The 22,553-nt window shown below is 52.8% G+C and overlaps 1 protein-coding gene across 15 annotated transcripts in view; it reads left to right on the top strand.

Annotated features, from left to right (window-relative positions):
• Positions 1–22,553, top strand: part of FANCA (FA complementation group A) — a 62,064-nt gene that overhangs the window by 38,046 nt on the left and 1,465 nt on the right. For 8 of the 15 annotated variants that reach the window (XM_059382769.1, XM_059382767.1, XM_059382773.1 and 5 more), the window contains 18 exons: positions 3,300–3,413; positions 4,490–4,626; positions 5,068–5,138; positions 5,518–5,614; positions 5,691–5,878; positions 7,301–7,397; positions 9,167–9,343; positions 10,688–10,761; positions 12,546–12,674; positions 15,850–15,934; positions 17,287–17,453; positions 17,986–18,091; positions 19,126–19,185; positions 19,336–19,440; positions 20,165–20,277; positions 21,033–21,171; positions 22,066–22,140; positions 22,444–22,546. In XM_059382769.1, coding sequence (XP_059238752.1) covers positions 3,300–3,413; positions 4,490–4,626; positions 5,068–5,138; positions 5,518–5,614; positions 5,691–5,878; positions 7,301–7,397; positions 9,167–9,343; positions 10,688–10,761; positions 12,546–12,674; positions 15,850–15,934; positions 17,287–17,453; positions 17,986–18,091; positions 19,126–19,185; positions 19,336–19,440; positions 20,165–20,277; positions 21,033–21,171; positions 22,066–22,140; positions 22,444–22,546 — 2,037 coding nt within the window. Of the gene's footprint in view, positions 1–3,299; positions 3,414–4,489; positions 4,627–5,067; positions 5,139–5,517; positions 5,615–5,690; positions 5,879–7,300; positions 7,398–9,166; positions 9,344–10,687; positions 10,764–12,545; positions 12,675–12,773; positions 13,655–15,849; positions 15,935–17,286; positions 17,454–17,985; positions 18,092–19,125; positions 19,186–19,335; positions 19,441–20,164; positions 20,278–21,032; positions 21,172–21,394; positions 21,522–22,065; positions 22,141–22,443; positions 22,547–22,553 lie in introns of those variants that run through there. The other 7 variants (XR_009400827.1, XM_059382768.1, XR_009400828.1 and 4 more) reach the window with 7 other exon arrangements.

The following is a 22,553-nucleotide window of genomic DNA, read 5'->3' as shown; positions in this document are numbered from 1 at the left end:
AATCAGACAAGAAGAAATAAAAGGCATCTGAATTAGCAAAGAAGTCAAACTCTATCTTTTTGCAGATGAGATGATGCTTTATATGGAAAACCCAAAAGACCACTCCAAAACTGCTAGAACTCATACAGGAATTCAGTAAAGTGGCTGGATATAAAATCAATGCACAGAAATCAGTTGCATTTCTTTTTTTTCTTTTTTAAAAGATTTTATTTAATTATTTGACAGAGATCACAAGTAGGCAGAGAGGCAGGCAGAGAAACAAGAGGGCAAGCATGCTCCCCACTGAGCACAGAGCCGGGTGCGGGGCTCAATCTCAGGACCCAGGAATCATGACCCAAGCCGAAGGCAGAGGCTTAACCCACTGAGCCTCCCAGACGCCCAATCAGTTGCATTTCTATACACCAACAGCTAGACAGAAGAAAGAGAAATTAAGGAGTCAATCCCATTTACAGTTGCACGTAATCCCATAAGATTCCTAGGAATAAATCTAGCCAGGGAGTCAAAGAATTACTACTCAGAAAAGTATAGAGCATTCATGAGAGAAATTGAGGAAGACACACAGAAATGGAAGATAGTTTTATGCTCATGAATTGGAAGAACAAATATTGTGAAAATGTCTATGCCACCTAGAGCAGTCTACACATTTAGTGCAGTGCAGTCCCTATCAAAATACCATCACCTTCTTTCACAGAAATGGAAAAAATAATCCTAAAATTTACAAAGAACCAGAAAGGACCCCGAATAGCCAGATGAGTGTCAACAACAGAAACCAGAGCTGTGGACATCAGCATGCCTGACCTCAATACATTAAAAAGCTTCGATCGTCAAGACAGCATGGTACTGGCACAAAAATAGACACATAGATTGATGGAATAGAGTAGAGAGCCCGGAAATAGACCCTCAACTCTGTGGTCAACTAATCTTTGACAAAGCAGTAAAGAATGTCCAATAGAAGATAGTTTCTTCAACATATGTTGTTGGGAAAATTGGACAGCCACGTGCAGAAAAATGACACTGGACCATCTCCTTATACCACACACTAAGACAAAATGGCTGAAAGACCTAAATGTGAGCCAGGAATTCATCAAAATCCTTGAGGAGAACGCAGGCTTCAACCTCTTTGACCTCAGCTGTAGCAAATTCTTGCTAGAAACATCGCCAGAATCAAGGGAAGCAAGGGCAAAATGAACAATTGGGATTTCGTCAAGATAAAAAGCTTTTCATGGGGTGCCTGGGTGGCTCAGTGGATTAAAGGCTCTGCCTTTGGCTTGGGTCGTGATCCCAGAGTCCTGGAATCGAGCTCCGCATCGGGCTCTCTGCTCAGCGGGGAGCCTGCCTTTTTGCCTACCTGTGATCTCTCTCTCAAATAAATAATATCTTAAAAAAAAAAAAAGGATAAAAAGCTTTTCCATAGCAAAAGAAAAGTCAACAAAACCAAAAGACAGCCAACAGAATGGGCGATTTTTGCAAATGACATATCAGATGAAGGGTTAGTATCTAAAATCTATAAAGAACTTAACCAAACTCAACACCCAAGGAACAAATAATCCAATGAAGAAATGGGCAGAGGACATGAACAGACATTTCTGCAAAGAAGACATCCAGACGGCCAACAGGCACATGAAAATGTGCTCAACATCACTCGGCATCAGGGAAATACAGTGGGACGCCACCTCACACCAGTCAGAATGACTACAATTAACCAGTCAGGAAAGGACAGGTGCTGGCGAGGACGCGGAGAAAGGGGACCCTCCCGCACTGTTGGTGGGAACGCAAGCTGGTGCAGCCACTCTGGAAAACAGCATGGAGGTTTCTCGAAAACTTAAAAATAGAGCTCCCTTCCGACCCAGCAATCGCACTACTGGGTATTTACCACAAAGATACAAATGTAGCGATCCGAATGGTCACCTGCACCGCAGTGTTTATAAGAGCATGTCCACAATAGCCAGACTACAGAAAGAGCCCGGAGGTCCATCGACAGATGAATGGATAAAGATGTGGTGTATGTATATACAATGGAACATTATGCAGCCATCAAAAATCGAGATCTTGCCTTTTGCAATGATGTGAATGGAACTGGAGGCTGTTATGTTAAGCAAAATAAGTGAATCAGAGAAAGACAATTGTCAGATCATCCGATCTCATGGATATGTGAAATTTGAGAAGGCAGAGGATCACAGGCGAATCTAGAGAAAATGAAGCAATATGAAACCAGAGGGAGACAAACCATAAGAGACTCTTAACGTCAGGGAAAAAACAAACAAACTGAGGGCTGCTGGAGTGGAGGGGGTCGGAGAGGTGGGGCGGCTGGAGGATGGGCAGTGGAGATGGACATATGCGCGATGGTGAGCGCTGGGAACTGTGTAAGACTGATGAACCACAGACCTGTACCCCTGAAGCAAGACATTACGTATTTGAAAAAAAAAATTTTTTCTTTTATAAATATGTGATCAGATTTCTTCATAAATTTATGCAATATATGTTGAGAGCTAGTAATCATTTATATATACTACTTCTTAGCTTTGTCCTTTTTTTTTTTTTTTAAAGATTTTATTTATTTGACAGAGAACACAGGTAGGCAGAGAGAGAGAGAGAGAGAGAGAGAGGAGGAAGCAGGCTCCCCACTGAGCAGAGAGCCGATGAGGGACTCGATCCCAGGACCCTGAGACCATGACCCGAGCTGAAGGCAGAGGCTTAACCCACTGAGCCACCCAGGCGCCCCCTTAGCTTTTTTCTTTACATCTTATTCTTTTTTTAATATCCTGTCATAAACAAACAGTATGACAATGTTTCTTAAAATTCGGAGAAATGGAATAAATTGTCACTCATCCACAATCCTATGTCCCCACCCAGACTCCCTCACTCTGCTTCTGGTCCTTTTTCTTTTTTTTTTTTTTTTTTTTTTTTTAATTTTTTTTTTTTTTTTCAGAGGGGGGGGGGAGAGCAAGCACAGGCAGACAGAATGGCAGGCAGAATGGCAGGCAGAGGGAGAAGCAGGCTCCCCGCCGAGCAAGGAGCCCGATGCGGGACTCGATCCCAGGATGCTGGGATCATGACCTGAGCCGAAGGCAGCTGCTCAACCAACTGAGCCACCCAGGCGTCCCTCTGGTCCTTTTTCTTTACATTTTAATCTTTATGGCATGTTGCGTGTAAACCGTGTTTTTTCTTAAGTTAAACATTTTATGAATAAATTTCTGGTCCAATGATCAGTGCCCAGCGGTGTCTCCCCTCGTCTGGCGCCTCTGTCTGCCCTTCTCACCGACGAGCTGTGTCTAGGGCTGTGTCCTGTCGTCTCCCAGGTGCAGCCCCAGGGAGGACCCCGGACGCCGGCTGCATGGAGGAGCCTCTGGGGCTGCTTGCAGCTGCGCTCAGAGAGTTCCGAGCTGCCGTGGCAGACCCTACACAGGGTGATGGTGAGGACCTGGCCGAGGGCGGGGCTGTCTGTGGCGGGTTTTTGCGGGCTGCGTGGGTGTCCTCCGGGGCCGGAGTTCGGTTCAGCCTGAGTGCGGCGCTGGTGGCTGCTGGACAGGGCGCGACCCTCGTTCAGGCTGTCATAGACCCTTAGCAGGGACGACCACTCTGCTGTTTGACATTCCAGCAGGACAGATGATGGGGAGGGAGAAAACTGGCATCCCGAGGCTCTGGGGTGTCTTTCTGAAGGGACTGACAAGCAGGGACACTAAGCACTAGGCCTCTGCTTCTGGGCGACGAGGTCCTAGAAAATGGCGAGGCACAAATGTTCGCTTGTGGAGGAAGAATATGACCGGTTCACACTACAGAGTGGCAGTCCATAAAATCAAATATTGATGTCTCATATCGAAGAGATTTTTGTTGGGAAAAATGCAGAATCTAAAGTAAATAGACCATATATTTACCCAGGAAGTATAGTAAGTTTTTATAGATCATAAACCTTTGCATTCAAGCGAGGACAGAATGTTCAGTGGGAGTCTCCCAGAGGAAATATCCCCAATGCCAGCTTAGTGTCCCCACTCGTGGTGGCCCCCAGCGCCCTGGGTGTGTGGCCTTTCGGAGCTGCACTGCCATGATGTAGGGACACGGGTACGTGGAGGGCGGGGCGGGCCTGCCCGGCTTCAGCAGGATCCCAACAGGTCTGGTCAGCCTTGATTCTAGCCGCACACTCGCCAGTTCCAGCGGGCCTGGTGGCCTGTTTGCTTCCCTGCCGCGCGCCTGGAGGCTGGCGGCGGGACGCGGAGCTCAGCAGGTGTAGCAGCGTGAGGGGGACTCGGAGAGTGCGTGCAAAGTCCAGGTCTCTGATGGTTAAGGAGCACGCGGACCCCTCAGAGAACCGGGCGAAAGTGTGCGGCCCCTGGCCCCGCTCTGTCCCATCTCGTGCCCGTCTTGTGTCGCGGTCCACCCCTGCTTCCTCGGGGACATGCACCCAGGATGGAGAGAGCCAGCCCCAGGTGCAGGCATGGTTGGGTGTCCGCGGCTGTCTGGCTCCTCTCACCGTGGCCTTCTTCGTCTGCAGTTCTTTCTGCTCACCTGGCACTGGTCTCCGAGCGGCTCAGCTCCGTCCTGGGCCCGGACGAGGAGGACAGCAGCCTGGGGCTCTCACGGGTCCAGCTCAGCCTCCAGGCTCCACACCTGGAGCCGCAGGAACAGGAGGTGAGTGCGGGGTGTGGGTGCTGGGCCGTCGAGTGGGCCGGATCGGGAAACAAGGATCGGGAAACAAGACGTGGGGAGCTGGGCCTGCTCCGCCCGGGGGCAGCCCACCCCCGCCTCTGCGTATACAGACTCCTTTTAAATTTCTGCAGAACACGCAGCAGGTGGTGTTTGCGGCCCCAAAGCCTAAAACTCTTGACTCTCTGGGCCTGGGGAGATGAGGTGTGCGACCCGTCCCCTCGTGCACCATCTCCGGGCCAGGACTATGGGCCACCTGTGCTGCCATCTGTCGGGATTCAGGAATGGGGTTCGGCCACCATCAGCGTGAGCATTTCCTCCGCAGATGTGCACCTGCTTCGCCGTGTCCAAGGCGTCAGCAGGCCGTCGGGCTCCCGCTCTCTCCAGGACTCTGTTTCTCGGTGACTGTCTCTCTGTCTCTGTCAGGTCGCGGATCTCCTGTTGACATCTTTCTGTCAGAACCTGATGGTGGCCTCCAGCTTCGCACCAGCAGACAGGTAGAGGCTGGTGCTTTTCCGGGGGTGGGGGGGGCTGCGCACAGCGGCCGGGGGCTGAGACGGGTCTCCCCGGTGCAGTGAGCTCCTCCCAGTCTTCGTGATGAGGACGAGGAGCATGGCCATCCGTCCCTAGGCTGGCTCTCACCCTGGGTCCTGCCTTCTGCCTTCGGTCCTGGTTGGGGGTCCCAGGTGGGTGGTGGGGCCGTGCTGACTTTGTTCGGGTGGAAGGTAAGCAGCACCGCAGGGGAGCCCGCTGTTTGGGGAACAGCCCAGTTCTTTTTCGGGTCTCCTGTGTGTGACGGCTCACGCGGCAGACTCCACGGGAGGGCCATGCAGGGCCAGGACTGGCCAGACTGCTGCCTCACGGCCACCTCTGCAGGCAGGTTCCCTGGGCTGCACGCTTCGTGACAACTGTGTGTGGACACAGGCTCCTCCCGGTGATGCTCACTCGGCTCTGCCAGCTGCTCCGGCATCAGGTAGAGCCGCTGCCTCCCTCTGCCTCGGATGCGGGCTCTGCCCTGCTTCCTGGAGAAACACCATCTCCCATTTCAGGGCCCAAGCCTGAGCGCCTCCCACGTGCTGGGCTTGGCTGCCCTGGTCGTGCACCTGAGCGAGTCCAGGCCTGCGCTCCCAGACGTGCACGTGGTCCTTCCTGCCCCCGCCGAGAGCCTCCCTGTCCCAGAGTTCTTCGGTAGCCTCCTGCCGTTTGGAACCGCGGAGACCTCACTCTTCTGCCTGAAGTGAGCTGCTCCTCCCGCCCCTCTGCTCCCTAACCCTGACCGCCTCTCCGCTCTCCAGAGAGTAGCGCATTCTCATCAGATAAAACACACTCCGTAGATAATCACCCTTTAATGTTTTGTACACATCTTTCCAGAGTCTTCTATTGTATTTCTGTGTATTTCCTTGTTTACAAACATGAGATCATGTTTGTAAACTGCCTTTTAAGACATCAAGGATAGACTGTAGATACCTTTCCGTGTTGTCAAGCCATCTTTGGGTCGAGGCGAGCATTACTGGGTTTTGTCTTGGGAGTGCCTGGCGTCCAGTTGGACCCATCTTTCTGGCTGGGTTGCTGGGCTTCCCTGTGGCAAGTAGTTATTTCCTTGGGGTGAGTTCCTGCACCTGGAGTTGTCCAGTCCAAAAAAGTTCATCTGAAAGGGTTTCAAGACCCATCATTCTAGAAGTTGGTGCTAGCATATAGCTCCACGGTTCCTTCAAAAGCCACTGTGGGCAAGATGCATTCCAGGACCTGGGGGGAACCGCATCCCCGCCCTTGTGTGGGGGGGGCGGTAGGTGCTGGGGAGAGGTGGGCTGGTGAAGGTGAGAGCAGCTGCCCCCTCAGGGAGGGCAGGGGCGTGGTCCTGGGAGGCTGGACTTGGTCTCAGGGTGAGTAGATAGAGGGTCAGGGAAGAAGCCAGGAAGCTCCAGTGGGAGTTGTTTGCTGGGCCTGGGCCTGCGGTCCATGGACAGAACTGACAAAAGACATCAGGAATTAGAGTGGGGGAGACCTGCGCTGCAGTGGCTGCCTTGAGCCCTCCCCAGCGGGAGGCAGAGCCCTCTGCCTCTGAGGGGCTTTGGGCAACACTGAGAGTGCCCCCCAGCAGTCATTCGTGAAGGTGCCCTGGCCCCTTCCTTCCTCAGCACCTTCCTCCTTCCCCTCGGCCCCAGGGTCAGTCTCGTCTCCCAACCCTTGATAACCCAACACTGGCAGGCAAAGTCTCCACGATAGGCCGAGTTTGAAATTGGGCCTGCTTCTGTCTGGTTCCACAGACTTCCTGCAGGAAGGAACAGTGACTGGGTGAGTGGAAACCCTTTCAGATGACAGGTCAGCAGCACTGTTAGCCCCATCTGACTTGATGGCTTTTGTCCCGCCATGACTTTTACGTGTGGTAAAAGCAAGCCTGTACTTGAACAGTCTGACCGTTGCTGTGTTTTCTGGGTCTGTGCCTTCAGCGTAGACAGAGCTCAGACCAACAGGTGTAATGCGACCCGGTTCCCGAGGGCTCAGAGGAGCCGGCCTGGCTCGGAACCGAGACCAAGACTGCCCCTTGGGACATCTGGGTTAGAATGCAGTCTGTTTGGTTTTGTGAAATTCACACTACTGTTCTATTTCCTTATTTTGCATGCAGCACATTTGTACATTTTATGTTTTCTGTCTTCAGATTTTGTACAGCGGCAATTTCTTACTCTTTGTGTAAGTCTCCTTCTGTGTCACAAGATACTTTGTTCAGCTGCTTATCTCCAGCCCTCCTGAAGAAGGTAGGTCTGTCCACATCCTTTTCTGCATTCGGTGCATCTCCAGTTTCGTGCAGGTTTCTAGTGAAGGCCCAGCTCTCTGCTCTCTCCCCGCCCCCTCTCTGCACAGCTGTGCTCTCTTGTGCTTCGGACCGTGTCCTGGGAGCTGCCTCACCTGTCTGCTGGGGCTGAACATGGCCTTTCTCTTTTGCTCGCAGACTTAAGATGAAGGGGGCAAGTAAGATGACAAAGACCATGAATGTTCCTCCTTTTCTATTTTCCTTAAAGATCTTATTTATTTATTTGACAGAGAGAGATCACAAACAGGCCGAGGCAGGCAGAGAGAGAGGAGAAAGGCTCCCCGCTGAGCAGAGATCCCGATGCGGGGCTCGATCCCAGGACCCTGGGATCATGACCTGAGCTGAAGGAAGAGGCTTTAACCCACTGAGACACCCAGGCGCCTCTGTCCCTTATTTTTCTAAAAAGAAAGACACTGGGGCGCCTGGGTGTCTCAGTGGGTTAAGCTGCTGCCTTCGGCTCAGGTCATGATCTCAGGGTCCTGGGATAGAGCCCCGCATCGGGCTCTCTGCTCAGCGGGAAGCCTGCTTCTCCCTCTCTCTCTCTGCCTCTCTGCCTACCTGTGATCTGTCTGTCAAATAAATAAATAAAATCTTAAAAAAAAAAAAAAGAAAAACATACACTGGTTTTTGTGAAATAGGTATACTAGAAGATAAGTATTCGTGGAAGGTTATCTTTGTATTTAAACAAGAGTTCTGATTTTCTCAAAAGACCTCCCTCATCTGTTGAATGCTTGTGTTTATTACAAGACCAGAGAAACTTAGAGAATTTATTTCTTCTAGAGGGAGGTGAGCACGGGGGGCAGAGGAAGAGAGAACGTCTCCAGCAGACTCTGCACTGAGCACACAGCCTGATGTGGGACTCGATCTCTAACCCTAAGGCCATGACCTGAGGCAAAATCAAGAGTTGGATGCTTAACTGCCTGAGCCACCCAGGCATCCCAAAAGCAGAGAAATTTAAAGATGTGTACTAGAAACCTTGGGTGGCAAAAGTGAACTTGAAGTTAGAATGGAAACCAGCGCAACTCCTTTGGTGGAGTTTTAAGGAACATCTTATGAAGCAGAAATGCAGATCTCGGTTCCAGGCGTCCCATTAGAGTCCGTTGTGAAACCCTGGTCCTGCCCCTGAGTGGTGTCTGGGCACACTTGTGCTCTGGTCATTGGTGGTGAGGAACTTAGGCTCAGGTGCCTGCATTTTGAAGCCTGCAACAGAGAGTAGGAGGTGGCCCAGACAAGGAAGTTCCTGGTCCCACCTTGTGTGATTCTGAGGGGTGTCCCTATCTCTCCCTGTCCCTGGTCGCCTCGAGCAGCCTGTGGCTCAGTGAACATCAAGAAAAGTCTGATCTCCTAGCGGCAGACATAAATGTACTCCCAGACAGTCTGGCGCTTCCCCACTAGGCATCCCCTTCAGTGGAAACACCAGTGCCAGCAGCCGGCTGGGGAGAGCGCCGGCGGCAGCTGTGGGGTCGCGTCCGCCCCGCCACATGGGGGACAGTTTAGAACCTGCAGTCCTGCCTCCAGGTGTTGCATCCCAGGAGACAGACAGACGTGCGCCAACATTTACAGACAGACAGGGCTGGTCACCGAAATTACATCCCTAGCTGAACACGGGGCCCAGAGCGTCCCGGGAGGCGTTAGCAGGGCCACTCCGGGTGTTCACAGGGTCTCCAAGCTGCCCTGCCGTGGGCACACAACCAGCTTATTGTGTCTCTTCAGTTCCAGTTCATTCTCTTCAGGCTGTTCTCAGAAGCCCGAGAACCCCCGTCTCAGGAGGACGCAGTCGACCTTCCCTGGAGGCTCCTGTGCCTGCCGTCCGCGGACTGGCAACGAGCCGCCCTCTGTCTGTGGAAACAGGGAGCCTTCCAGGAACTGTTGAAGGAGAAAGAAGTTCATGTAGGTCCCACTGCCCTTTTCCTGCTTTTCACCTCGTCCTAATGTACGGGGTTTTGTGGATAGATTTGGGGTGTCCTCAGGACACGGAGGGCCAGCCCGGCGCTGAAGCAGCACAGAGGCAGCTTTGCGGGAAAGCGCTGGGTGTTACTGCCAAGTCACACGGCCTCGTAAGAAGACTGAAAGGTCATTTCTACTCTGCCCGCTTCCCCTGGCACTAACGTTTTGCAGAAGGTCATAAGGGTGAATAAACATCTTGGAGCATAGCTGCCAGGCTCCGATTTGCGCTGGGCCTGCTCTGAGCCTGGTCACCAGGGGGCCTTGGCCTGCTCCAGCCAACAGGCTACGTTATTGGTCTGCTGCCCTTCCATAACCTTTCATTTGTTCTGTGCGTGTTCGCTTATTTCGGACTTTAGAGAAGAAACTCAATTGTTGTGTTGTATATTCAGTGCTTTTACCAGAGCAGGTGTGACAGCGTGTGTTTAGCACAAGCAAGGCGCTGGGAGCACTCTGCCCGCGGGCAGCGTAGCCGGTGTCTCCGAGGCCGCCGCCCCCTGCTCTCGGGTGATCGTGGGTGTGGACACGTGCGTGTGTCCCTGAGCAGGGAGCTACTCTGTATCACCAGCTCTGGTCCTGACAGGGGGTGTGCTGTGCGTGCATTTCTCGAGTGCTTTTTTTTTTTTTTTTTTTTTTAAGATTTTATTTATTTATTTGACAGACAGAGATCACAAGCAGGCAGAGAGAGAGGGGGAAGCAGGCTCCCCGCTGAGCAGAGAGCCCGATGCGGGGCTCGATCCCAGGACGCTGGGACCATGACCTGAGCTGAAGCCAGAGGCTTAACCCACTGAGCCCCCCCAGGCGCCCCTGGAGGGTGCACTTTGACACGCAGTGTGAGGTTTTGAGATTAGTCCACGTTCATGCGCGGGATCGTTGCAAGAATTTCAGAGTGACACCTGTGCTACCGGGAGTGTTCACAGCGCGTCACGACATCAGGTTGTGCTGTGGTGACTTCGCCTCACTCACAACGCGGTCGTGGCGGTAGTGGTGTGCAGGAACTGAGTGCGGTTAACTGTTCAAAACCAGGCAGTGTGCTGGAGAATTCCATCTCCGAGTACGAGTGTGAGCGGCTGTCATGAGCCTCCTGTTCAGAGGTAGATGAAGCAATATCTGAGCTCTTCATCCAGGGCTCAGGGTCAGAGCCTCAGGCTGACCGCCAGGAACGGCAAGAGGACAGAGACCAGCGGAGGCTCCCAGTCCTGCCTCGGGGACGGCAGAGTGTCGCCACGCCGGCCTGCGGCTTCCGCATCCCGTCCGCACTGCGGTGCTCATTTCGTCCTTTGCTCTCAGTTGACTTACAGGGACTGGTTACAGCTGGAGCTAGAAATTCAACCCGAGCTTGACTTTCTTTCGGCTACGGAAAGGTAAGTGTTGAAAGGCATCTGCCTTGGGGTGCCGTGGGGGGCTCAGTCAATGAGACATCGGACTCTATTTCAGCTCGGGTCATGATCTTGAGCTCCTGGGACCAAGCTGGGTCAGGCTGCCTGCTCAGTGGGGAGTCTGCTTCTCCCTCTGCCCTGCCCTCCCCACCACCATGTGCAAGCATGCGCACTCTCAAAGAAATTCAATCTTTAAAAGGGGGTAGGGGATCTGCCTTTCAAAACGCTGTAAGATTTTCTGCATTATCTTAAAGTCTAAGTCTTCTCATATCCTCAATGTTCAGTTAACATAACTGACAAGCACAGTTTCATTCATTTGTTCCTTCAAGAAACATGTACTGAGTTCCTCCTGTTTGTCAGATACTTCTAGAATGTTCTTGAACATGGGGTGTGTTGTGACGAGACAGGCCTGCCCTTAGGGCACCTTCATGCAGACGGGCACAGGGCAGTGCACTTCTGCCCTGACACCCCAGACTGGGCACTCCTGCCAGCAGCTGCACACCCGCGTACCCCAAGTGGGCCTGGGGCCAAGCAGGCAGACAGTGAAAATGGATCGGGACCCCAGACAAGGCTCTGAGAACGGGTCCCAGGGAGGGCATGGCAGGGGCAGCAAATGTGCTTCCGCTGGGAGGGAGCGGAGCAGGGAAGGCTGAGCAGTGAGGAGCCGCAGTGGAGTCCTGGTTGTCGGGGGCCCTGCTGCCGGGGCTGGGAGTGTTCTCGGCCGGCCGGCCGGCATCCACCTCACCCATGGGACGAACACGATGGCCGGTAGAAGGCTGGTCAGCACTGCCAGCAGCGCCGGCCCTGAGTGTGTGGCAGGAGGAGCAGGTAAATCGAGGTCCGAGCTCCTGTGGGTCCCAGGGCCAACTCTGCAGACCACAGGGAGGAGAAATGTGCTGTTCTGAGTGTGAGAGTGGGGTGCTGACAAGCCCCTGGGTGTGGGGGTCCTGCGATCAGGGAGGGAAACGTGCTGGGGCTATCGCGGAGTTGGTGGGCATAGGAGCGCCCGGGGGCCAGCCAAGGGCAGGGTTCAACATGAGCCGCCCTGAGCCACTGTACCTTTGTGGTCAGAGTCAGGTCATGTGCAGGGGCTGCTGTCTCGTAGTGTCAGGTTCTAGGAGGAGAGGAGAGAGAAAGTCAGAACCGTGCTGAGAATAACTGCTTGTCCCGCAAGACGGAGGTCCGCTTGCTGCTCAGGTCTGTGCCCAGCCACCTGAGTGCTCTGGGCATGGGTTCGTAGGTCTTGGGTCTCCCCCCTTCCCTCCCCCTCCTCCGTTTTGCTAGAAGCATGTGCATTGTCTAGTGTGAGGACCCATGGTAAGCACTGCTTACCCCCAGATCACTATGTTGGAGCTGGGCATAGGCCTTTCCTTTTTTAATTCTACAAGTAGCACAAATCTATTTCTCAACGGTTCCTTGCCCATTCATGGGCCTATGGAAACGTCTTACTTGGGTTCAGCTCATTCTGCAGAAATGGACGGTCAGTGGTTCCCTGGCTGAGGCTTTCAGTCGGTACATCCTCAGGACCTTTTCTGTGAGCACCTGCAGAGCCTGGTCCAGATCCGGGCACCTTTGCTGGCAGACCCTGGGATAATGACCTGAGGGGGATGGCCCCCGAGGGGGGTCTTGACTGTGGTCGGGGGTAGCCCCAGTCCCTCAGATCTAACCCCCTGCTGTTGTTAGGCCCCGGCTCTGGGCTCACCTTTCGGCCACAGGAAGCTCTAGTTTGCAGCCTTTCTCCACGCAGACGTTGGCGTTCGCTGTTGCAGGTGGGACTTCCAGCAGTGGGCGATCCGCGAGCACTTCCTGCCCGCGCCGGCTGCTGCGGGGGGCTGCGATGGGGAGCTGCAGACCGCGTGCGCGGTTCTTGTCGATGTGCTGATAGACTTCTGCCACAGGTGAGGAATTCTGATGCCAAAAAGCATCACACTTTTTTAATTTCGGTAGTTATAAGAATGCGTTTTTATTTCTCTCCGTCTACATTGTGTTCTACAAAGCACAGTCGAACACATCCTGATGGCAAGGCTGAGTCTGTTTGGAGTGAAGGTCAGTTTTCCGAATCCATTTTTTTTGTGTGTAGATTTGCTAGTGGCAATGACTTGTCTTTCTGCTCTGGCACCTGGCACCTGGGTCACTAAGTGTAAGGGTTAGAATGAGTAGGCTAGCAGGTGGCAAGCATCACCATCTGTGGGGCGTGGGCTGGCTGCCACAGGGGCAGCGTTCCTGCAACCTGCAGGCAGAGTTGGGTTTGCCTTCCTGCTGAGCTGGTCTCTATTAGTCTCCGTCCTCATGACTGTCAGCTCCATCTTCCACATGTTAGGTGGTGTATCATATCAAATCATAGAAAACGAATCTTGTTACCCTCTCAGAAACACAGTCCATGGAAATGATTACTGAAGATACAAGGAAGGACAGTTGCCTTTCTGTTTCCCACTGCTTCTGTCTTCCCCACAAGGATCTGTAAACACATCGCCTTGTTAGCAAAACTCTTACAAGTCACGTGATGTTGCAGTAGTGCTGGAAATTTTCCTAGCCGTGCCTAGTGGCTGGGAGCAGCCCCTGCAGGACCAGGCAAACGCAGGTGGGGCCAGTCCTCTTGTCCTCAGTTCTCTTAGGAGGGAAGAACGAGGTGTGCACAGTGAGAGCAGGGGCTGCGCATTCCTGCCATGCCGTCAACTCTGGAATCGGCTTTCTTTCTTTCTTTTTTTTTTTTTTTAAAGATTTTATTTTATTATTTGACAGACAGAGATCACAAGTAGGCAGAGAGGCAGGCAGAGAGGCAGGCATAGAGAGAGAGGAGGAAGCAGGCTCCCTGCTGAGCAGAGAGTCCGATGCGGGACTCGATCCCAGAACCCTGAGATCGTGACCGGGGCTGAAGGCAGCGGTTTAACCCACTGAGCCACCCAGGTGCCCCTCAATTGGTATTTTAAAAAAATTTGTATATAATGTATTATTTGTTTCAGGGGTACAGGTCTGTGATTGATCAGTCTGCTATGTCAGATCTTAACCTTTTTTAGGAACTACCAGACTGTTTTCCAAAACTGTACCATCTTACATTCCCACAAACAGTATCAGAGGGTTCCAGTTTCTCCACATTATCACCAACATAGTTAATGTTACCTTTCGATAAATACCTGTTCTAATGGATACGCAGCGGTATATTTCATTATGGTTTTTCTTTGTTTTTCTCTGGTGGCTAATGATATTGAGCATCTTTTCATTAGCTTGAGTTTGTGTATCTTCTTTGAGAAATGTCACATCCTTGCCCATTTTAAAAGTTCTCTCTGTATTCTGGATACCAGATCCTTATCCGATACGAGACGCAGATACGGTCTCTCATTTTAGTAGCATCTTTTCACTCCTTCCCTTGTTGGGAGTCCTTTGATGCACAGAAGTGTTAAATTTTGATGAAGTCCAGGTTATTTTTAGGTTTAGCTCTTATTTTAGGTCTTTGGTCCATTTGATTTAATTTTCTGGAATAAGTTAAGGATCCACCGTTAGTCTTTTGCATATGGACATCCAGTTGTCCCAGCAGGTTTTGTTAAAGACACTGGTCTTGGCACCCTTGCTTTGAATCAGTTAACCACACCTATGAAAGTTTATTTCTGGGGCGCCTGGGTGGCTCAGTGGGTTAAGCCGCTGCCTTCGGCTCAGGTCATGATCTCAGGGTCCTGGGATCGAGTCCCGCATTGGGCTCTCTGCTCAGCAGGGAGCCTGCTTCCTTCTCTCTCTCTCTGCCTGCCTCTCAGTGTACTTGTAATTTCTCTCTGTCAAATAAATAAATGAAATCTTTAAAAAAAAAAAAAAAAGAAAAGAAAGTTTATTTCTGGACTCTCTATTGACTTTGGTGGATACACCCTTTTTTTAAAATACAATTTTATTTATTTGTGATGGATACATCTCTTCTTATGCCAGTATCACAATGTATCAATTCTGTAGATTTGTAGCAAGTTTTAAATTGGGAATGTGGGTCTTCCAACTTCCTTTTTTCCCCCAAAGGTTATTTTGGGAATTCTGGGTCCTCTGTAATCCACACATGATCTTAGCCAAAAGGCCGAGAAGCGATCGTCCTTTGTAATTCCAAATTGATCTTCCAGATCAATTTGCCAGTTTCAACATAACCAGCTGGGATTCTGATAGGGATTGCATTGTATCTGTACGTAATTATGGGCAGTTATTATTCTAACGACACTGATTCTTCCTGTCCAGGAACATGGGATATCTTTCAATTTATTTAGGTCTTCTATAACTTTCTCAACATTTTAGAGTTTTCATCGTACAAGTCGTGCACCTCCTTGGTTACATTTATCCTTAGGTATTCTAACACCACTGTAGATGGAATTATCTTAATTCCATTCTTGGATTATTCATGGATATACAGAAATACAACTGATTTTTGTATATTTATTTGCTTTAATAGGTTTTTATTGCAAATTCTTTAAGATGCCCATCTTAAGACGGGTCATCTGTGAATGGAGATAGTTTAACTTTTTCCTTTCCAATCTGGTTGCCTTTCATTTCTTTTTCTGGCTGAACTGTCCCAGCTAGAACTTCCAGTGGTATTGATGTAAGCGATGAAAGAGAACTTTGTCTTACTTCTGATTTTATTTATTTATTTGACAAAAACCTCTCATCATTAAGAACACGAGCTGTGGCTTTTTCATAGATGGCCTTCATCAGGTTGAGGAAGTTCATTTCTGCTGCTAGTTTGTTGAGTGTTATTTTATCATGAAAGGGAATTGAATTTTGTCTAATGTTTTATCTGTGCCTATAGAGATGTTCACATGGTTTTTCTTTATTCTATTGATAGGATTTCAGGGTGTTGAACCAACCTCCTATTCTTAGGATAAATCCCACTTGGTTATGGCACACAATTGTTTTTAGATGTCACTAGATTGGGGTTGCTCGTATTTTGTTGTAGGTTTGTTGTTTGTTGTTGATGACTGTGGGTATCACGTGGTCCCCTGGGACCTCCTGGCCCTGTGACCACAGGCCTCTGGAGGTAGGAGGAGAAGTCGGAAAGCCTGTACATCAGGAGACCCTTACAAGACTTTGATCATGTTTTTGTTTCAGTTTGAGAACTTACAATTGCTCAGAGAATTCTGATTTGGTTCTCGGTAGCGGCACAGGAAATCGAGATATTTTTTCCAGATTGCAGGTGAGTTAAAAGATGAAAACTCAGTGTGTTTCACTGCATCTGTCATCTGCTGTCTTTTCATGGTCATCTGCTATTAAGGTATTTGTTATGAATGTCTTAAGGCAACCCAGCCGAATGAAAACTAACGTCACACATATAACAGGTCAGACCCAGAGTGACAGTGTGCTCGCTTCACCCGTGAATATCCCAAAAATACAGAAACAAAATCAGTGGTGTCAGAACCGTCTCCAGGCTTAGGAATATTTAAAATTTGAAAATCGACGAAACTGAGAAGATGCCAACTTTGGTAGGAAAGGGGTTGCTGTCCACTCCTAACTGCTCCATTTGAATGTCGGGCTCTGAGAAAGGACATAAAAACCCCCAGCAGGCGAAGGAGCAGTTGAGAGACTACCCTTTCACGGGGTCCCCCGGCACCACCCCAGGCTGGGGGGCTCTTTTCACCAAAGCAGCTGTACATTGGAGGGTGTGGAAATGAGGCTCTTGTTTTGAAGTCAAAGTGCAGTTTGCCTCAGGTCTGGGGCATGTCAGGACAATAAAAAGTTGGACCCAGAGACTCTGGGGTCAAAGTGCAAACCACAGCCTCCTCTGCCCTCCGTGTCCACGGTGTGCACTGGCAGTCTGCCTCTGGAAGTCCGTGTATGGCTCCGTGTTGACAGGATCCTATGGTGGATTTCACGCTTCCTGTGGGTATTTTCTGCTGCTCTTCGGGTGCTTGAATTGAGAAACTGGGAGGGGCAGAAACCCTGGAGCAGGTGGCCTGGACACTGGGAAATCTTACCTGCAAATGAATAAAACACAAAGCAGAGATCCCAGCCCTCCAAGCTTTCGTCTTGACCTCTTATATCCTCCACATCTGGCCTGACGGGCTTGTGGTAGGAGGAGCGAGTGGGGAGGGAAAGCGGACTGTGTCATGGGCTTAGGTCACACGTGGCACGGACAGTGCTTGGCTTACCTGGTCTCCGCATGTGGACGTGTGGCAACACTGCACACCCGTGTATGTAGCAGGCATTGTACTGAGTGTGGTACTGAGCCTGGTGTGTACGCGCGACACCTGTGCGTTCACAGTAGAAGAGTGAACGATCAACGGTAGGATGTTAGCCCTAGGAGGCTCTGGCCAACGTGTTCACTGGGCTGTTCTTATTGTTGCAAATTTTCAATGATTTCCAAGTAAAAAGGCTCGTCTCAGTAATTCCTAGCTCCTCTGGGGAGACCTCTCTCTCTCGAGCCCACTCGGCCCCATTTCACCGTCCTGACTGGGGCCGGCGGCCCTGAGAACTTTGTGCCTTCACATTTGGACACAATCACCTGGAACCAGCGATAAAAGTACCAACGTTCTGGTCTTGGTTTTGCAGGAGATGGCTGCTGACCTGGAACAGGGCCCAGCAGCGTCCCAGAGCAGCTGTCCTTCGCAGGGGCACTTCCTTTTCAGAGTGTTCCGCACCCGGCTCCAGGCTCTGGCAGGCGGCTGGGATGTGGCCGCCCGCCTTCAGAGACAGCGGGAGCTACTTGTGTACAAATGGTAACACAGCGCACCGCGTGGAGAGTCTGTCTTTACACTGAGCTTTCTCTTCTCTTGGTCTTGTGCCCTGTCCCCAGCCTGCAACAGCATTTTCTCATTGGGGTTCCCATGGAGAGAGCAGGGTCTGAAGCTTTGGATTAAAGCCTCCCCCTTCAGACCCAGGAGCTGCTTTGAACGACGAAGCTCAAATAATGCATGTCAAAATAGGGAAAACCATGTGTGCGTACAGATACTCGCTGTAGCTGTCCTTGTGAGCGGGAGCTCACGACGTCCCCCAGTTCTCGGGAGCGGCTTTGTTAAGACTGAGGTCCCTCCTTTCACGTGGCTGTTGTGCCACTTAAGAGTGGCTCTTGGGGTTAAGACGTGAAGGCTGGCAGTGGACCCCGCAGGGCCCAGGTGCTCAGCACAGCCCCAGAGGGGGACTCTGGTTCCCGGAGCGAGTAGGCAGGGCCGGTACCGATCCGAGCCTGAGCTCTCGAGGAGTGAAGTTAGTGGGCTGTGCCATCGCCGCTGACACACTCTTCCCTGCAAGGATCCTCCTCGGTCTGCCCCCATCGGTTCTCGTCGGCAGCCCCCAGGCCAAACAGCCAGCCGCCCCTGACTGCACGGAGTTCTTCTGGTTGGCCAACTCTGAGCTGGTAGGTGCAGGCAAGCAACCTTGGGTTGCAGGGACGGGGGGTGATCTGGTTCTTGGAAGATTCGCGAATGTGGCTGCGGTCACTTGGAGCCAGCTGCTTCAGTGTGTGCAGGCCATGTGGGACTGCTGTGGGCAAGAATGGGGGTACCACTCTGGAAGCCGAGACAGTTGGGGCTGATGTGTGCCCAGCCCTCCTCCCACAGCTAGAACTGGGGCCAGCCAGTCGTAGAGACCAGCTCCGGCTCCTCCGAAGCTTCAGTGCCTTCCTAGAGCTTTGCTGCAAGTTCAGCCGTCAACATCCGTAAAATCTTGCAGACCAGGCACCTCCGTCTCTTTCCAGTTTGGACATTTCGGGTGTACAAAGGCCAGTGGTGCCGAAAGAACTGCAGTTCCCACCAGTTGGCCCTGCTTCCTTCCGCGGTACACTCTGTTCTGTGTCAGGTGCTCCGAGGTCTCACCCAGAAAGACTGAAGCCTGCATGCGTCCAGTCAGAGCCAGTGAGGTCCCCAGGAATCAGCACATTCTACATATTTCAGAACAACATCCACTGCTGAAGATGTTTCCTAGTTTTTAAAAATGCACAGATAAAACTAAAAATTGAACTAAGGCTCCATTCAGTGACACAGAGTTTTAGAAGGTGACTCAGAAAGCAGCGGAGTTGAGACTAGGTATTCCTTAGGTCCTTAGCAAAGGAAGTTTCCCTTGAAGTTGTCAGAAGGGCCTGTGAAGGCCAGCGGAGCAGAGAAGCCGGAGATGGGGAGGCAAGGTGCCATCCCGGCGACAGGGCCAGCAGGGAGTGTGGCACTGGCCTCCTGGCCTGTGCTGGGGCCGGAAGCTGGCAGGCCGGGGCCATCTCCATGTGGCTAGGCAGTGAGACGCTGAGTTCTGGGCCAGCCTTGCAGGCGGACCCAAAGCCGGACCTCCGAGGTCAGTAGTGGCGCCGTGAGCACAGCCAAAGCCTCTCCGCACACGCTGCCCCCACCCCCACCACCAGCCCCCTTGGGTGCTCTCTCACTGGCCCGTGCTCTTTTGCAGAGAAACTTCTGCTCTCACGGAACTGCCCTGACTCACGACATCACCGTCCACTTCTTCAGGGTAATTCTGTTGCCCTCTGCGCCTACCACATCTCCCGCTGAGACCTCTTGGGCTGGATCCTCATAGCCAGTGGTGCTTTGAGGCCGTGGCGCCTTTCTGGGGTGGGGCACACGTGCAGACCACTGACTTCTGGCATGTTCTCTTCTGCAGGGGCTCTTCAATGCCTGTTCACAAAGCAGAAGCCCCGCCCTGACCGCAGACCTGATCCTGAGCGCATGCCAGACCGAGTGCCCCATAGTCCTGACCTCTGCTCTGGTAGGTGCAGCCACCTTCTCGGGGTGTGCCCAGGCCTGGCACAGGGTCTGGGGGCCCGGGGCAGCATCCCGATTCTTGTCATTCAGGAGCAGATGCATGAGGAGGAATAGGGAGTAATCGGACCCATGGGCAGGGAGGAAGAGGGGCTTCCCTGCTGGAACGTGTCGGGGTGTTGCTTTGCTCTGGTTCTGTGTTGGCTGGTGATGAACCCTAATTTCCTGAGCTCCCCGACTTGGGCTCCGCCCGTTGTCTTGACAGACAGTCCTCTCAAGACTTGAGAAGAGAGAGGGCCCAGGCCCCTGCCAGCCTGGCCCTCACATGGGTGTGGGGCTCCTGGTGGGGGGCGGGGTTCTTCGCTGGCTTTCCTGGAGTCCTGACCCCACACAGCTCTCCTGGCAGCCTTGGGACTTGAGCTGCCATGCCCCGAGTGGTTTGGCTTCGCACACAGTCTGCGGCCCGTGTGGGTGGCTGCTGTGTACAACAGCAGCTCTCCGTGGGGACGCGGGCGTCCTCCACAGAGGAGGGCGACCTCGCTCGCAGGACTGCCTTGAACCTGGGATGGAGAATGTGAGGCCGTCCTAAAAGGTCGGAGGCACTGGGTGACTGTGAGCTGTGCTGCCGGTGTCAGGCACATCTTCGCTGGTCACTCGGGTGTAGGGACTGAAAAGGGGTCCAAGTAGAGCCTCCCCTGATCTGCTGACCAGTGATCTTTCTCTTCTGGAAGTTGTGGTGGCCACGCCTGGAGCCTGACCTTCGCAGCCGGTGGAGGAGCTGCTTCCAGGGCCCGCTGCCCCAGGAGCTGCAGAGACTGGGGGAGGCCCGGCAGTTCGGCAGGAGGTGCGTGGAACATTCTTTAGGACCTGCTACAGGTTACCTCCAGGAATGCCTTGGGCTGCTGGGCAGGAGCCCCACGGAAGGGAAGGAACAGACCTGACCTAGCAGGTCCCTGCCCAGCTTTCCGCCCCACCTGCCTCTCTCCTGGCTCCGGGCCTGGCAGCGCCAGCGTCCCATGGACGTGGGAGGCAGGTCCCGGCCTGCCCAGCTGACAGTCTCCGGCACGGGAGGGCTTGGGAGAGGGCTGTGGTCCCGTCTGGCCTCCTCTATCCCTGCGTCCTGCGGCAGCGTCCAGAGCACTTGAACTCCCAGAAAACAAGAAATGCCCCATTCCCACATTAATATGCCACTAATCTGGGGCCGCCTTTTTAACCTGCTGGGGCACCTGCACGTCACACTGCGGTCACAGCAGGGGCTGAGGAGCAGCACTGGACCCAGAAGCCAGGGGTCTGCGTGGTGAGCAGTTTTATACCCACCGTGGGGAGAGCTCTATGACCCACAACCTTGCAAATCTTGGGCAGTCAGGACCCGGTGTCCTGGTCAGGCCCTACCCACCCCCTCCTCAGGTCCAGGTTAGGGCAACTGGGGACTGGACCCAGTCAGTGGTCTCTGGGGCCCTGTGCCGAGCCAGGGGTGGTTCTGCAGACTCTAAGCCCCCACCCCACCCCGCTGTCCCACCTTGAAGGTAAGCAGGGCTGGTAGCTTTCTGCCGGGACATGGCTGTGAGGTTCCTGTGCTGACCCGTACCTGTCTCCTAGCTGCCTCTCTGCCGACTCGGCACGCCCCCCACCGGGCCCGGCCTGGCTCTCCGCTGCGGCGCTACACTTTGCAATCCAGCAAGCCGGCAAGGGCAGCCTCAGGAGCCGGCTCGAGAAGCTGGACCGCCAGAGAGAGGAGGCAAGAGATGAATTCTTTCACTTCCGCGGCAGCTTTGTCGTTCGTCAGTGTTCCAGTCAGCGGTTTCTCGGGGCTCATCTAACGAATGGGCTTTTCCAAGGACGTTAGTGTGGCATTCTTGTGACTTCTGAGGAAGTGAGGGTTACCGTGTTTATAGATTTAGTAACATCTGACTGTCAAGTTTACTGACGGGACGAGCACCTTGCATGTTGCCCTTCTGCAGATCAGTGGGACCTTCCTGGTTTCCGTTCCCCCAGCCTTACCTCCCTCATCTCTCCCCGAACCAAACCGTCTGTAAACCGGAAAGTCATCTGTCAGCTCAGGACATACAGGCCTGCCTGAGGTTTTTGGTAATTTACTGTAAAAAAGTTGTTGCAAAGTAATTTCAGTGGCCTCAAGCCTCTGAGGCCTGTGTGTGCGCAAAGGGAGTGGGGGTGTCCAGAGTGACCCCAGCCAGCTTGGGTGCGCTCCAGGGGTTGGGAAGAGGGGGACCCCCGGCGGGGGAGAGACTTTTGCATGTACCTCTAGGGGGTTCATAAACGCCCTTCTAGGCCAGGAGCCCGGCGGCGGGGCGCGGGGGAGCCCGCCCTCGGCCGCGGCACAGCTCTTCCTGCGGCCGCGCTTAACAAGCGGTGTTAAAGGCACACATAAGAGGATGCAGTCTCTAAGAATTTATTCTCAAATTACCCTTTAAAAGGTTTTTTAAATTAAAAAAAATTTTTAAAGTTTTTTTTAATATAATTTTCCTTCCCGAGAAGATCTACTTAAGGAAAAATTTCTGCCCTGTGCCTATAAACGTTTAGTCAAAGAACGTGTCCGCATCCGCTACTTAGAGTCACTTGAGGGTGCAGCCTGGCTGGCTCTATGTTCTGAGGGCGCGGGTTCTATCGGCAGCTGCTGCTCGCCCTGTTCTTCTTCTCCTTAATGGGCCTGCTTTCGTCACACCTGACCCCACACTCAAGACATCAGGTAAGGGGACTCTCCCAGCCCTAGACCTCCTAAGGAGGGCCTCTGGGAGGAGGGTCCTGGAACGTTCGTATCGAAGGGCTCCTCAGGAATCTTGTGCTTGCTGAAGCGAGAACCCCTAGGCCCCGGGCCTCTTCTCTGAGGTCTCATTTCAGAACCTGGGCACGGGGGTCCCTGGCCTGTTCCTCCTACAGTCACCATTCAAGACTCAACAGAAGGAGCAAAGGCTCCCTTCTGGGCTAGAGGTCCCCCCTCCCTCCCGGGCCTGTCTGCACAGTCAGCCGCCTCCTCTTGTGCGGGCCACAGGCTGCTGACTCCCTGGAGGCTTTGGACATCTGCGTGGAGATCCTGGGGTGTCTGGAGAAGAGGAAGGTATCCTGGCTGGTGCTGTTTCAGCTGACAGGGGCAGGTAAGAC

This window comes from Mustela nigripes, chromosome 17, assembly GCF_022355385.1.
Source record: "Mustela nigripes isolate SB6536 chromosome 17, MUSNIG.SB6536, whole genome shotgun sequence".
NCBI lineage: Eukaryota > Metazoa > Chordata > Mammalia > Carnivora > Mustelidae > Mustela > Mustela nigripes.
The sequence above is the reverse complement of the archived record's forward strand: the minus strand, read 5'-3'. Positions and strand labels throughout refer to the sequence as shown.